The sequence below is a fragment of the Dreissena polymorpha genome, chromosome 10, assembly GCF_020536995.1.
Source record: "Dreissena polymorpha isolate Duluth1 chromosome 10, UMN_Dpol_1.0, whole genome shotgun sequence".
Classification (NCBI taxonomy): Eukaryota; Metazoa; Mollusca; class Bivalvia; order Myida; family Dreissenidae; genus Dreissena; species Dreissena polymorpha.
This window is the reverse complement of record NC_068364.1, coordinates 71,401,981-71,417,755: the sequence shown is the minus strand read 5'-3', so window position 1 is coordinate 71,417,755 and position 15,775 is coordinate 71,401,981. Positions and strand designations below refer to the sequence as shown.

Sequence of the window (15,775 nt, the reverse complement as noted above, 5' to 3'; positions counted from 1 at the left end):
TTAACAAAAATACCAAAACAAGCGAAAAAGTGTCATCCCTTTCTAACTTCAACAGGCTAATCAGGGATGACGCTTAAGGAATACGCATTAAGGCCCGTTTTCCCAGAGTGCGGCCCATATACAGACATGCTTAAACTTGTAGCACAGTTAATCATTCAGGGCCCTCAATCTATCAAATCTGCCGCCGAATTTCGGCTGCAGTCCCCCACCTGAAAAGTATACTTTTTTCCCCTTTTGGGGGGAAAAATTCCCCCTAAAAAAAAAAAAATAAATAAATATTTTTTTTTTTTTTTTTTTTTTTTTTTAATAGAAAGATGTGTCTCATGATTATTATATCTCAATTCCATTTCAAATTAATCTCTTCATACAAACTAAATTATGAAAAATGCAATGAATATAGGGCAAACATGTACAAATGAAATAATGAGAGAGTAAGTACAAAAATCCCCCAAAAAGGGAAACGCCGCGAAAATTCCCCCTCCTTAGGGCTGCGGACCCCTTCCCCCAAAGTAGTGTGAGGGCCCTGTCATTCAAAGGCTCCATAACAACTGGCAGTGACCTATTGCAAGCATGCAGAAATATACAGTAGGCAGGGCTTATAATCCTTCTTTGATACATATTTTAACACATTTGCAGTTCCTTAGAAAACTAAATTTAATTAAACACCTTTCTTACTAAATTCAAATGTTAAAGGTTTCATTTCCAACCCTAAGATACTGATGAGCAGCAACCAGCATACAACCTGAACAGACTGTGAGTTACTCCCAGGCTGTTCTGGTTTTATGCTGTTTGCACATAGCCATTTTCACTGTGCTTCTGAGTGGAAAAGGGTTAAACAGCAAGAATGGCATATTTTACATACATCACATCAGGTATCACATTGTTTGTAATCATTTGTTACATTAAAATTTTTCTAAACTTCATGTCCTTTGAGTGCGTTTTTTTTAATAAAAAAATTACAACGAGGAAATGTGTGGTTTTTTTCAGAAAACAAAAGCAAGGTGGAAAAGAATTTTGACTTTCTTCTCAAATGCATGAGTTTAGGTCACAAAGAGAGACAATCCCTATAAGTGTCTTTTTGAACAAATAAAATGACTATTTTTGCTATTTTTTATTTGATAATAAACTTGTTATAATAGTCCCAAATTCACAACTAAAGTTGACAATACAGTTGGGTTTTATTCAGTTCAAATTTGGGGTGGTTATATGGACCCATTCCCTATAAAAAAAGTTTTTTATTTCACAAGGGGACCTTCACATTTCCAATGGAAGGCTTAAACAACAAGAGCTTTCAGAGGACAGCACGCTCTACTATTTGAGTGCTTGACAGTATAATGTAAGCCATCATGGGGAAATTGTTCATATTCAATTATTTATTAGACGATCTTTCAAAAATCAAAAAAGGAAACAAAAAAATATTATTTTTTTTTTGGGGGGGGGGGGCGTTGAGAGGGGGTATAATATGGGGCGTGGTCATTTATTAGATGATCTTTCAAAAACAAGAGGGCCAAGATGGCCCTAGTTCGCTCACCTGAGGAGTCCGTTCATTCAATCTTTACCAAACATCAAACTTGACCTAGATATTGTCCAGACAAACAACTTGGGTAAGTTTCATCATTATTGAACCAAAACTCTGGCATATGGAGTAATTTTGTTTTTGTAAGATTTGACCTGGTGGCCTATATTTTGAGTTGACCGGAACCTTTTTCAAACTCAACATATCACAGAAACGAATTTTCTGACCAAATTTCATGAAAATTGGGCCAAAATGTGACTTCTAGAATGTTCACATGTTTTCACTATATAGATATAGAGAAAAATGCCCCGCCCACTGGCGGCCATGTATTTTCACCCATCTGGACCATTTTCAAACTCGTCCAAGATATCAATAAAACCAATGTTTTGACCAACTTTCATGATGATTGGGCAAAAATTGTGACTTCTAGAGTGTTTACAAGGTTTCTCTATAGCCAAATAAGGAAAACTGCTCCCCCCCCCCCCTCCGGCAGCAATGTTATTCAACTGACCGGAACCATTTTCGAACTCAACTCTCATATCAAGGAAACAAATGTTCTGGCCAAATTTCATGAAAATTGGGCCAAAAATGTGACTTCTAGAGTGTTCACATGTTTTCACAATATACATATAGAGAAAAATGCCCCGCTCACTGGCAGCCATGTTTTTTCACCGATCTGGACCATTTTCGAACTCGTCCGAGATATCAATAAAACCAATGTTTTGACCAACTTTTATGATGACTGGGCAAAAATTGTGACTTCTAGAGTGTTTACAAGGTTTCTCTATAGCCAAATAAGAAAAAATGTCCCCCCCCCCTGGCAGCCATGTTGTTAAACTAACCGGAACCATTTTCGAACTCAACTCTCATATCAAGGAAACAAATGTTCTGACCAAATTTCATGAAAATTGGGCCAAAAATGTGAATTCAAGAGTGTTCACATGTTTTCACTATATACATATAGAGAAAAATGCGACGCCCACTGGCGGCCATGTTTTTTCACCGATCTGGACCATTGTTGAACTCGTCCAAGATATCAATAAAACCAATGTTTTGACCAACTTACATGATGATTGGGCAAAAATTGTGACTTCTAGAGTGTTTACAAGGTTTCTCTATAGTCAAATAGGGAAAACTGCCCCGCTGGCCTTGCGGCCATGTTTTTCAACAGACCTGAACCACTTTTGAACTCAATCAAGCTATCATCAAGACAAACATTTTGACAAAGTTACATGAAGATTGAACATAAAATGTGACTTCTACAGTGTTAACAAGGTTTATCTTTTTTTTTACCTAGTGACCTAGTTTTTGACCCGGCACAACCCAGTTTCGAACTCTGCCGAGATTTCATTGGGGCAAAGTTTCTTACCAAGTTTCATGAAGATGGGACAACAAATATGGCCTCTAATGTGTTTACGAGCAAATGATAATGGACAGACGTACGACGGACAAAGACCGGTCAAAAAAGCTCACCTGAGCAATCAGGTGAGCTTATAAAACAAGGAAAAAAAAATTGGGGGGGGGGAAGGGGGGGAGTAGGGGGGTGAGAGGGGGGTATAATGTGGGGTGGGGTAATTTATTAGAGGATGTTAAAAAAAATTGGGGGGGGTTGGGGGGTAGGGGGGGAGAGGGGGGTATAATGTGGGGTGGGGTAATTTATTAGATGATGTTAAAAAAAATTGGGGGGGGGGTGGGGGGGGGGGTAGGGGGGTATAATGTGGGGCGTGGTAATTTATTAGATGATGTTTTTAAAAAAATGGGGGGGGTTGGGGGGAGAGGGATTCTGGGTAGGGGCGTGGGGTATTGTTTGGGTGGAATCCATTGTGGTATTCAGGTAAGTGTTGTTCTGTCAAAGTAATAATAAAATGTGATCATAAATAAAGAAGTTATGGCAATTTAAGCAAAATGTTCAATTATCTAAGTGTAAAAGGGGCCATAATTATGTCAAAATGCTTGATACAGTGGTCTGCTCTTGTTTATAGGTTGGGGTCATGTTGGTAAACAAGTATGCAAAATATAAAAGCAATATGTCAAAGGATATAGGAAATATTTGGGGTAGTACGCAAAGTTTAACATAGATTTATCAATAATATGCATATTCTAAGTATAAAAGGGGCAATAATTCTGTCAAAATGCTTGATACAGTTGTATGCTCTTGTTTATAGGTTGGGGTCATGATGGTAAACAAGTATGCAAAATATGAAAGCAATATGTCAAGGCACATTGAAAATATTTGGGGTAGTACGCAAACTTTAACATTTGCTGCATATTCTAAGTGAAAAAGGGGCCATAATTATGACAAAATGCTTGATAGAGTTGTCTGGTCTAGTTTATAGGTTGGGGTCATGTTGGTAAACAAGTATGCAAAATATAAAAGCAAACGCAAAGTTTAACATAGCTTTATCAATAATATGCATATTCTAAGTATAAAAGGGGCAATAATTCTGTCAAAATGCTTGATACAGTTGTATGCTTTTGTTTATAGGTTGGGGTCATGATGGTTAACATGTATGCAAAATTTGAAAGCAATATGTCAAGGGACATTAAAAATATTTGGGGTAGTATGCAAACTTTAACATTTGCTGCATATTCTAAGTGGAAAAGGGGCCATAATTATGACAAAATGCTTGATAGAGTTGTCTGCTCTTGTTTATAGGTTGGGGTCATGTTGGTTAACAAGTTTGCAAAATATGAAAGCAATATTTCAAGGCACATTGAAAATATTTGGGGTAGTACGCAAACTTTAAGATTTGCACGCTAAAGGCACGGCACGGAACGGAACAGAAACGCTGGGATGAGTAGGATAGCTCCACTATATATACTTCATATATAATAGTCGAGCTAAAAATGTTTATATATCACAACATTTTATTCAATTCACATCTGGTTCTATAAAACTCCAGTTGAACCTTAGTAAATATAATATTAAAAACACTTTTATTCTCAATGTTGAAGTTTTTGTTAGCAAAACAAAACAACACTTATTTCCATATTTTAGTAAAAATTATGCGAATTCTCCAAATCCAAAGTAACCCAGCCTCATTCACAAAATGGTAAAAAAAAACAACAACACTGTACTACCTGCAAATCTTTATAAGAATTTAAAACAAGAAACTGTCGGAAACGGGTGATGCTCCCCAAAGGTTTTTTTGTCACAATATTGCACTATATATTCAGATAAAAGGAAACGTCTTGAGGGGCATAACTTTGGACAAAATAATACGATGGATGGTTTAGCAACTTAAAAATTTCAAAGGGCCATAACTCTGTAAATAAATCATCTAACCAGATCCCACAAATAACATGGGCATCTCCTCAAGGTAGTTAAGCTTCCCTTAAAGCTTCATTGAATTCCAGTCAGTAGTTGGGGAAAAATAGCCCGAACAAGAATTGCACTATATGTACAGTTTATAGAAAATTTCAAAGGGCCATAACTCTGTGAAAAATCATCTGACTAGAACCCGCTGATAATATGCACATGTCCTCCTGGTAGTGAAGCTTCCCATACAGTTTCATTGAATTCCGGTCATTAGTTGCTGAGAAATAGCCTGGACAAGAATTACACTATATGTACAGTTAATGGAAAATTTCAAAGGGCCATAACTCTGTGAAAAATCATCCGACCAGAACCGGCTGATAATATGCACATCTCCTCTTGGTAGTGAAGCTTCCCAAAAAGTTTAATTGAATTCCAGTCATTAATTGCTGAGAAATAGCCCGGACAAAAATTGTGCACGGACGGACGGACAAAGCGGCGACTATATGCTTCCCCAAAAACATTTGGGGGAGCATAAAAAACAGATGTGGAAATGTGTGTGTGTTTTACAAAACAACAATGTGGAAAGAATTATGCAAAGCTTGTGATTTCCTTTCCCATTTGATGATTTAAAACTTGAAAACAATAACTATACATTTCTAATCTGAAAACATACAGAAACGACTTTTGCAATACATGACGAGTCGTATTCTGAGAAAACTGGGCATAATGCATGTGTGTAAAGTGTCGTCCCAGATTAGCCTGTGCAGTTCGCACAAGCTAATCAGGGACGACACTTTCCGCTTTTATGACATTTTTCGTTTAAATGAAGTCTCTTCTTAGCAAAAATCTAATTAAGGCGGAAAGTGTCGTCCCTGATTAGCACTTTAAGCACATGCATTATGCCCAGTTTTCTCAGAATGCGACTCATATTTTTCCTGAAGGGGCTTCAATACCATAATTTAAGTCCCAAATGTTGACCTAACTGACCTGTAAGGTGCCAGTCTTAATGAGCACATGCACGGCCTGCTGAAGCAGGTCCACAATCTCCAGGACACGTTCCCGATGATCATGTGACGTGTACGGAGAGTCCGTGAAATCCTGGGTCGCCTCGACAACCGTCTCCATAGCAACTGTCAGCTTGTCAGAGAAGTAGTTGTTGATGTGGGTCACACGCACCATCTCCACTTGGTCCTGCAGAAAGGTATCAGTCCAAACATTAGGTAAATATCTGAAAGCTGTTGCCCCATACAATACAGACCATTGCTATTTTATAAAAGTGTAAGGCCTGTGAATTCTTAAAAAATAGTACTAGTTGATGAGATTCCAGCCCCCCCCCCAACCCCCCCCCATTCCCCCCAACCCCCGCAGCCGCTGATTTCCAAGTATTTTGATGTCCAAATATTGGATTTAGCGACCACTAGGTGGTAAAATATGAAAATCTGTTGATCGTTTGATTCATCGTCAGTTTTACGTAATCAAAGGAAAGCTGCTTCCCCTCAAGAAGCCATAAACAACACTTTCTCGCCGATAAAATAGTATTCCTTTGTCTAACTCAAAATGCTAGACCAATGGTGTAATAGCAGGTGCATAGATACGCCTTTTGAATGATTTACTGAGAACAAAGGTGGAGTTAATGGTTAACCCTTTCAGTGCGGGAACCGAATTTTGAAGGCCTTTGCAAACAGTTTGGATCCAGATGAGACGCCACAAAACGTGGCGTCTCATCAGGATCCAAACTGTTTGCTATTCTGATAATATTCTTTGAAAAAAATCGAAGAAAATGCTAATTTTAGAAATTCAGCAGACGACATTTTAGCAGACGACAAATTTCCCAGCATGCAAAGGGTTAAGTGCTCTACTTGATGAGCGGATATTAAACAGGTGGTTTAAAATATCATGAATATTCAGTACAAATTATTTATAATCGCAATTACTCAGCATTATGCGAAAGGGCGAGTAGTTCCGATATACCAACTTCCTGTACATTTAAAAGAATGGTGAACGTTTGTGTTCACGAAATTCTTAAAACACTTTCAGGGCCCTCACACTACTATGAGGGAAGGGGTCCGCAGCCCTTAGGAGGGGGAATTTTCGCGGGGTTTCCCTTTTTGGGGGATTTTTTTACTTACTCTCTCATTATTACATTTGTACATGTTTGCACTAAATTCCTTGCTATTTTTTATAATTTAGTATGTTTGAAAAGATTAAATTGAAAAAGAATTGAGATATAATAATCATGAGATGAGACAACTCTTTCTTTTAAAAATTTTTTTTTTTTTTTTTATTTTTTTTTTAGGGGGAATTTTTCCCCCCAAAAGGGGAAAAAAGTATACTTTTCAGGTGGGGGACTGCCGCCGAAATTCGGCGGCAGATTTGATAGATTGAGGGCCCTGACTTTTATCCTCAAAAACGGCAATAGTGTTTTGTTGGTGTATTACTATTATAAAATTGCAAGAAATAATATGTTTAACTACACTAATATCTTTATTATTTTATATAATTTAAATGTTAAACAAAATAGTTGTATCACAGAATCTGTCTATGAATTTGATACTGACGATGAATTTACTTTAGTATGGTTTCATTTTTTTATAAAGACCATTTTATTAACAGACTTTTTTAAAGACCATTAAATTAACAGACCACTTTTGATTACTCCCTTTTGTGGTCTCTAAATACATGATTGACTGGTTGTTGATTTTGTACCTCTTATTGTATGTAAAGTGTCAGGACTTTTTATAACTTATATACCAGAGGCTAATTAAGAAAGTCAACCATTAAAAATACAGTCTACTCTCATTATCTCGACATCGCATATCTCGATTTTCTCGATAGGTCGAGGTAAGCTCAGTGTCCCAACTTTTTTTATCTATAAACATCGCATATCTGGATTTTCCTTATCTCGAATAATTCAATATCTTGATATAAAATTTTGTCCCGATTCCCAATTTTACATGTATTTACTGTGGTTTATCTCTAAGTCCGAATAACTGTCCTAGTGTCAGCAAAGGTGAGAAATTTTTTCTTTGATACTTCAACGTCCCGCTTCGCCCGGCTGCTCCCGATACTGTGCGGTAGATAATTGATCCGTTAATTGCATCAATGACCACACGTGTCTAATGTCGTTAGCCATTAACACTTGAGTAAGGCCTATCACTTTAACTGCAATTAATACACAGCCTGCCGAAAGGCCGAAAGTCTAATTGCTTTTACAAACAACATTCCAAAATTTAAATTTAATTGGATTTAAAAGATCGCCCATGTCTATGTGCTGCATTGTTATTGCATGACAATTGGTCAGAATGCTGATAAAGATAATAAAGATAAGACTCAGAATGGCTTTTCATTTTTATTTTATCCAGTACTTATAAGCGATTGAACTTTGCATTTCAAACTACAAAATGTACATGTACAGTTCAGTATTTTTTTAACATCAAAGAATTGTAAGATACGCGCATTGAATCTCATACAGTAATAATAACGCCGTTGTGAGTATTATGCCACACGTTGACGGCTTTAGTTAGACCTCGTGGCAGGTATTTAGATGTTAAAAACAAGGTAAATTTTTGTCTCATTTTTTCTTTGAAAACACATAATCGGATATCTCAAGCTCTCATAATCTCGATATTTTTTCTTGTTTCCGCCGACTTCGAGATAACGAGAGTAGACTGTATCAATATTAAAATCTACTTTCCCACAAAAATTATGCTAAACCTTAGCCTGTTTCTTCTCTTAATACACTTTGTTAGGAAAGCTTACCTTAATATTGGCCCATCATGGGCCTTCTTTTATCAGTATACATTCAAAACATTGTATCATATAAGATATTTTACTTTTTGTTGTGTATATAATAATGAACCTACCTCAAAATCTTTGATAGCCTTGTTAGCAGTGACCACACATCCACCCAGCACGATCCCGGAGTCTCCATTGATCATCGTCGGCGACATGTTGCCCCCGGTGACCACATGATAACCCGTATCAGTAGCAACGTTGTGTATCAGTGTCAAGGCCTGCTTCATCTGCACAAAGAGGCCGTTGCGGTTTTGACGGGCTGAGGCGCATTCTGGGTGGCGGAGACAAGTCTGGAATATTATAAGAGATGATATGAATTGTTTCATTATGAGTCAATGTGCAGGGGAAAAAAACGTCCATATGCACATTTACAAATTTAAACTGATGATTTTTTCTCATTATAATGCTTTATAACTGAAAGATGGCAATGTATTCGTTTAAGGGTTTTTGGTACTGTAAAAGAGCAATGAAGTAAGTACGTTATGCCTCGAAAATCATTGCCTTACCACTAACTTGCGCAGAAGTATACAAAAAAACAGGTCAGTAAACCTCAAAATTACAATCACCTTATCAAAAAACAAATATTAAAAATGCTATGGTAAACTAGTTAATTACAGAAAGGTGACAAATAATAGAAACTGATATTGAATTTGATGGCGGTTGCTGATGAACTTTTCAGTCTGCATTGCAAGGATTCTCATTTTTGCCATGTATTTCTTAAATCTGACCCAACTAAGTGTTCTTGGGTAAATGTATCTTTTTTCTTTCTGTATTTCATCCAAGACTTATCAGTTGCTAGTCTAGACTAATTTTTGATAATTTATTGTAATATTTAAAGTTTAATACATTTTTATGCAAAATACTGTAAAACATTGTACAAGCAGATGCCAATTATTATAATTATTATAATCAACACAGTTATTTGGCTCTTGCAGGTGCTATGAAGAGATTAATTTGTAAAAAAAAGAACTGCAGCCTTCCCAAAAGAAATTAAAATTTTAAACATGTGGCAACTTCTGCTTGACCTTTCCTAGTAAACATATGGATATTCAACACTTACCTACATGGTCTTGCTTAGTAAACTTACATATATTCAACACTTACCAACATGGTCTTGCTTAGTAAACATACGGATATTTAACACTTACCTACGTGGTCTTTCTTAGTACCTTACACGTATTCAACACTTGCCTACATGACCTTGCTTAGTTTCCTTACATACATTCAACACTTGCCTACATGGCCTTCCTTAGTTTCCTTACATGCATTCAACACTTGCCTACATGACCTTGCTTAGTTTCCTTACATACATTCAACACTTGCCAACATGACCTTGCTTAGTTTCCTTACATACAGTCAACACTTGCCAACATGACCTTGCTTAGTTTCCTTTTATACATTCAACACTTGCCTACATGACCTTGCTTAGTTCCTTACATACATTCAACACTTGCCTACATGGCCTTGCTTAGTTTCCTTACAATCATTCAACACATACCGACATGGCCTTGCTTGGTTTCCTAGCATACATTCAACACTTGCCTACATGGCCTTGCTTAGTTTCCTTACATACATTCAACACTTGCCTACATGGCCTTGCTTAGTAAACTTACATATATTCAACACTTGCCTACATGACCTCGCTTAGTTTCCTTACATGCATTCAACACTTACCTACATGGCCTTGCTTAGTTTCCTTACATACATTCAACACTTGCCTACATGGCCTTGCTTAGTTTCCTTACATACATTCAACACATACCTACATGGTCTTGCTTGGTTTCCTTACATACATTCAACACTTGCCTACATGGCCTTGCTTAGTTTCCTTATATACATTCAACACTTGCCTACATGGCCTTGCTTAGTTTCCTTACATACATTCAACACTTGCCTACATGGCCTTGCTTAGTTTCCTTACATACATTCAACACATACCTACATGGCTTTGCTTGGTTTCCTTACATACATTCAACACTTGCCTACATGGCCTTGCTTAGTTTCCTTACATACATTCAACTACATGGCCTTGCTTAGTTACATACATTCAAAACTTGCCTACATGGCCTTACTTATTTCCTTACAGACATTCAACACTTGCCTACATGGCATTGCTTCGTTTCCTTACATACATTCAACACTTGCCTACATGGCCTTGCTGCTTAGTTTCCTTACATACTTTCAAAACTTGCCTACATGGCCTTGCTTAGTATCCTTACATACATTCAACACTTGCCTACATGGCGTTGCTTGGTTTCCTTACATACATTCAACACTTACCTACATGGCCTTGCTTGGTTTCCTTACATACATTCAACACTTACCTACATGGCCTTGCTTAGTGACCTTACATACATTCAACTCTTGCCTACATGGCCTTGCTTAGTAAACTTACATACATTCAACACTTGCCTAGTTGTGTCTTTTTCGTACCTTACAGGAGGGCAGCAGCATCATGGTGGATTTCTCCAGCACAGCCCTGGCCGAGGCCATCTGGGCCTTCAGTCTCTCACTCTTCAAGTCCTGTCAGGCACAGCAAACAAGTATATGAGTCGCGTTCTGAGAAAACTGGGCATAATGCATGTGCGTAAAGTGTCATCCCAGATTTGCCTGTGCAGTCCACACAGGCTAATCAGGGACGACACTTTCCACTTTTATAACATTTTTCGTTAAAATTAAGTCTCTTCTTAGCAAAAATCCAATTTAGGCAGAAAGTGTCGTCCCTGATTAGCCTGTGCGGACTTCCTATAAATGAAAAACACCACTAAAGCGGACTGCACAGGCTAATCTAGGATGACCCTTTACGAAAAATACATCAAGCCCAGTTATCCCAGACTGAGACTCAATTAAAGGAGATGTGTACACAAGCCACATACCCATATTATTAATGGACTGCCAGGGCTTTTTTCTGGTTTTTGTGAAGCAGCCTTTTGTGAAAAAATGAGTCGCTAACTGTTCAAAATTGTGAAAAAAGGAGTCACATACTTTCTAAAATTGTGAAAATTAGAGCGGCAAACTTCTTAAAATTGTGAAAATTTGAGTTGCGTGCTTGAAATTTTGAAAATTTGAGTTAAGAATTTCCCAAAATTGTGAAAAACGGCCATTCTCACGGGAGGAAAAAAAGCCCTGACAGCGTTGTAAGTGTTGTGCTCATGCATTGCCATGTTGTGTTCATGTATATACATGTATAGGCTCTTTTTAACCCTTTACCACTTAGATACTAAAATTGACGCATTTGTAGTCCCTTAGAAAGTTAAATTTAATTAGTGTTTTTCCCAGGCCGTTTTAGCGTTTAGCAGTGATACCAAAACATATATTTTTACGCATATTTACATTTAAAAACACAAACAAATTAATTCTTTATCGTTATCGTCTTTAAGGTAATTAATTATTGAATTAATTACTGAGACGTATACTAATTAAACAAAATGCGAATGGCTTATTAGGGGGACGTATTATACGGTTTTATGTTGCTATGAGCAGCTGTTGCTAAATCATTTTAACAAGATGGCGGACATACAGAAATTGTGACTCGGCAAAAATTGCAAATTACGTCGTAAACGATCGAATTAACGATGGAGATCATACATTTAGAAGGAATTAATGAAATATTTGTGATAATCAACAATGCATAAACATGTTTTAGATAGCAACAACATATTTATTTGTAATCTACTCAGTGGATGTATGTCACGGAAACGAGTGTTTGCATATTGTTAGCAATCAATTAAAATCGCATTGTTAAACATCTGACAAGAGTATCGTTAGAAAATGGGATAAGACAAACATGGTTTCTTTTATATGTTAGTGCATCTGTCAGGGCTCGAATTTAACTTTTTCTTCTACTTGCAAAACATTGCGAGCAGCTTTAATACCAACTCGCAAAATCAAAAACATTCTCGCAAATTTTGCTGGAAACAATTTAATTTCCGTTGTTGTTTTTTTAACTCATCGGTTAACTTTGCTTTATCTTTTGTGTTGTTATTTCAGTATGTGGGCAAAAAGAAACTAGTTATTTTTCGCTTCGATGCCATGCCTGTTCAAGTTCAATGAACACGTGTAAATAAGTAGACTGTTTCAAGTTCTTTGTACCAATACCATCCGCGTATCTGTACTATAAGTATACAAGTCTACATACAAGGTGCGCGCTTCTGCATACGGGTCTTCAGACGTTCTATAAATTGACCTACGGTTTAGGGTTCACGATGTCGAGCGCATTTAGCAATATTACTCATTGTTTGTTCACTATTTCTTTACTTGCCAAAAAATACTAGTGGCTTAAAACTTAACTCGCAATCAGTATTTTGCACTTGCATTTTGCGAGTGTGCGAGTGTAAATTTCGAGCCCTAATCTGTGTATAATCAGATTCATATGCATATATTGCTTTATTATGTTTGTTGTGCTGTACAGTGTATTGAAACAGCATTGAATTTAAATGTACATTGCAAGGTAAATATATAAATATAAATCAAAGTAAGTTCAATACATCAATTATCATTAAATGTGCTTGTTTATATTTTTTTCCGCAACTGCCTCTGATGCGATTACATGTTTCTCTCTAATTCAGGTATTCACGGAACTTTTTTGCCCTTTTTTGCCTAAATTGCGCGCTTAAATGCCCTTTTTGAAAGTTATGCGCCATGCCCCATTGCCCTCCTGGGAAAAACACTAATTTAATAAAGACCTTTCTTACTAGATTTAAGTTTTAAACCATTAAATACTGATGAGCAGCAAACTAAGTGGTAAAGAATTAACTTGTAAACAGTTCAAATAAGAGCACCAGTACAATGCCAAAAACTGACAGAGACATAGTATAGTTTTTACTTCATTTTTTAGCACCAACAATAGATAATCACACTAAAACTTTCAAATGATCCACATATCAGTTAGCAGAGAAATCAATCAAACAGCGCGATGGGTGACACAATTTTTGAATTTCCTGAAAATATTCTAGACAGAAATGGAAGGTTGGGGAAAAGCTGAGATCAAATGAGACGTGTTCTGAGAAAACTCGGCATAATGCATGTGCGCAAAGTGTTGTCATAGATTAGCCTGTGCAGTCTGCACAGCATAATCAGGGACGAAACTTTCCGCTTTTTTGAAATTTTCTTTAAATGAAGTCTCTTCTTAGCAAAAATCCAATTAAGGTGGAAAGTGTCGTCCCTGATTAGCCTATGCTGACTGCACATGCTAATCTGGGACGAAACTTCACACACCCTTTTCTCAGAACACGACTCAAAGCATCCCACGGGAAAAGTTATATTTGAGCATCTCTCTCAGAAAACTAAGCTTACTGCATGTGCATTAAGTGTTGTCCCAGGACTACACAGGCTTATCAGGGACGACACTTTCCACCTTAACCCTTTCCTACTTAGGAGCAACGTGAATATGGCTATGTGCAAACAGCATAAAACCAGAACAGCCTGCGAGTAACTCGCAGTCTGTTCAGGTTTTATGCTGTTTGCTGCTCATCAGTATCTAATGGTTGTAACTGAAACCTTCGAAACTTAAATTTAGTGAGATAAGCCTTTAATTACCTTTAACTTTCTAAGGGACTACAAATGTGTCAAAATACGTATCTAAGTGGTAAAGAGTTAACTGGACTTGTGCTAAGATGAGACATTATTTAATGAAAAAAAAACATAAAAACTGAAAGTGTCGTTCCTGATGAGCCTGTACAGATGACACTTATCACACTTGCATTAAACCTTGCTATTCCAGAGAGAGGCTCGGTTGAATTGCATTGTGTAACATACATTCTGACGGTCCCCTGTGAGATGTGCCAGCTCCACCATATTGGTTCCCAGCGTGCTGAACGCCTTCACAAAGTCTGTGAAACTCTCCACCCGCTCCAACTCCTGCAGGCTACCAAGCACCTGAAATAGGTAGAAGGAAATTGGAGGGTTAGTGTAAAAAGTATAGAGATTGCATGATATTTGAGCCTCAATCTGAGACACTGGGCTTCATGCAAGCGGTACCGTTTGAAAAATAATTATTTCCTTGCTAACTAGGCTATAGATTAAATTTTATCTATGCCAATTAGCATACATCTGGTGGCTACAAGGTAGAAATACATCTTTATTGCGCTATAAAACTTAAAATTAATCATGTTTGTTAAAATGGACGTATACGTATAGAAATCCTACTTTCGGTTTTAAAAGTGGTACTGTTTGAAAAAAATTAATTACTTGCTAACTAGGCTATAGATTTAATGACAATTGTGCATACTTTCAAATTGCATATATATGTATTGATTAACATGTATTTCATCTCAAGGTCAGAGGCTTTAAGTCTCTTCTAAACGAAAATCCTATCTAGGCGAAAAGACTGCACAGGCTGGGAGGATACTTCAAGCAAATGCATTAAGCCCACATTTCCCAGAAAGCAGCTTACGCACACACACAAACCTTGATTTGTTGGTTCCCAGCTTACGCACACACACAACACTTGATTTGTTGGTTCCCAGCTTACGCACACACACAAACCTTGATTTGTTGGTTCCCAGCTTACGCACACATACAACACTTGATTTGTTGGTTCCCAGCTTACGCACACACACAAACCTTGATTGGTTGGTTCCAAGCTTACGCACACACACAACACTTGATTTGTTGGTTCCCAGCTTACGCACACACACAACCCTTGATTTGTTGGTTCCCAGCTTACGCACACACACAACACTTGATTTGTTGGTTCCCAGCTTATGCACACACACAACCCTTGATTGGTTGATTCCCAGCTTACGCACACACACAACCCTTGATTTGTTGCTTCCCAGCTTACACACACACACAACCCTTGATTTGTTGGTTCCCAGCTTACGCACACACACAACCCTTGATTTGTTGGTTCCCAGCTTGCGCACACACACAACCCTTGATTTGTTGGTTCCCAGCTTACGCACACACACAACCCTTGATTTGTTGGTTCCCAGCTTTAGCACACACACAACCCTTGATTTGTTGGTTCCCAGCTTACGCACACACACAACCCTTGATTTGTTGATTCCTTTACACTTTCATAGCAAATTTCAATTCAGCAGGTAATCTTTGGGTAGGGCTACATTTGTACCTGGTGAACATTATGGCATTTTGGACAATATTATAGAGACAGGTAAAATGGAACTATGATAATGTCCATATAAGTTGCCTACATTTATCCTTAAACATCGAGTTTTAGACTAGCCACAACTTTAATAAAACTC

General features: G+C 37.4%; 1 protein-coding gene across 2 annotated transcripts in view; it reads right to left on the bottom strand.

Annotated features, from left to right (window-relative positions):
- The window catches only part of LOC127847892 (alpha-catulin-like), a 75,115-nt gene that overhangs the window by 33,438 nt on the left and 25,902 nt on the right, over positions 1-15,775 (bottom strand). For both annotated transcript variants that reach the window (XM_052380115.1, XM_052380116.1), the window contains exons 4-7: positions 14,328-14,447; positions 11,004-11,093; positions 8,639-8,860; positions 5,763-5,966 (exon numbers count right to left, since the gene is read on the bottom strand). In XM_052380115.1, coding sequence (XP_052236075.1) covers positions 5,763-5,966; positions 8,639-8,860; positions 11,004-11,093; positions 14,328-14,447 — 636 coding nt within the window. The remainder of the gene's footprint in view (positions 1-5,762; positions 5,967-8,638; positions 8,861-11,003; positions 11,094-14,327; positions 14,448-15,775) is intronic.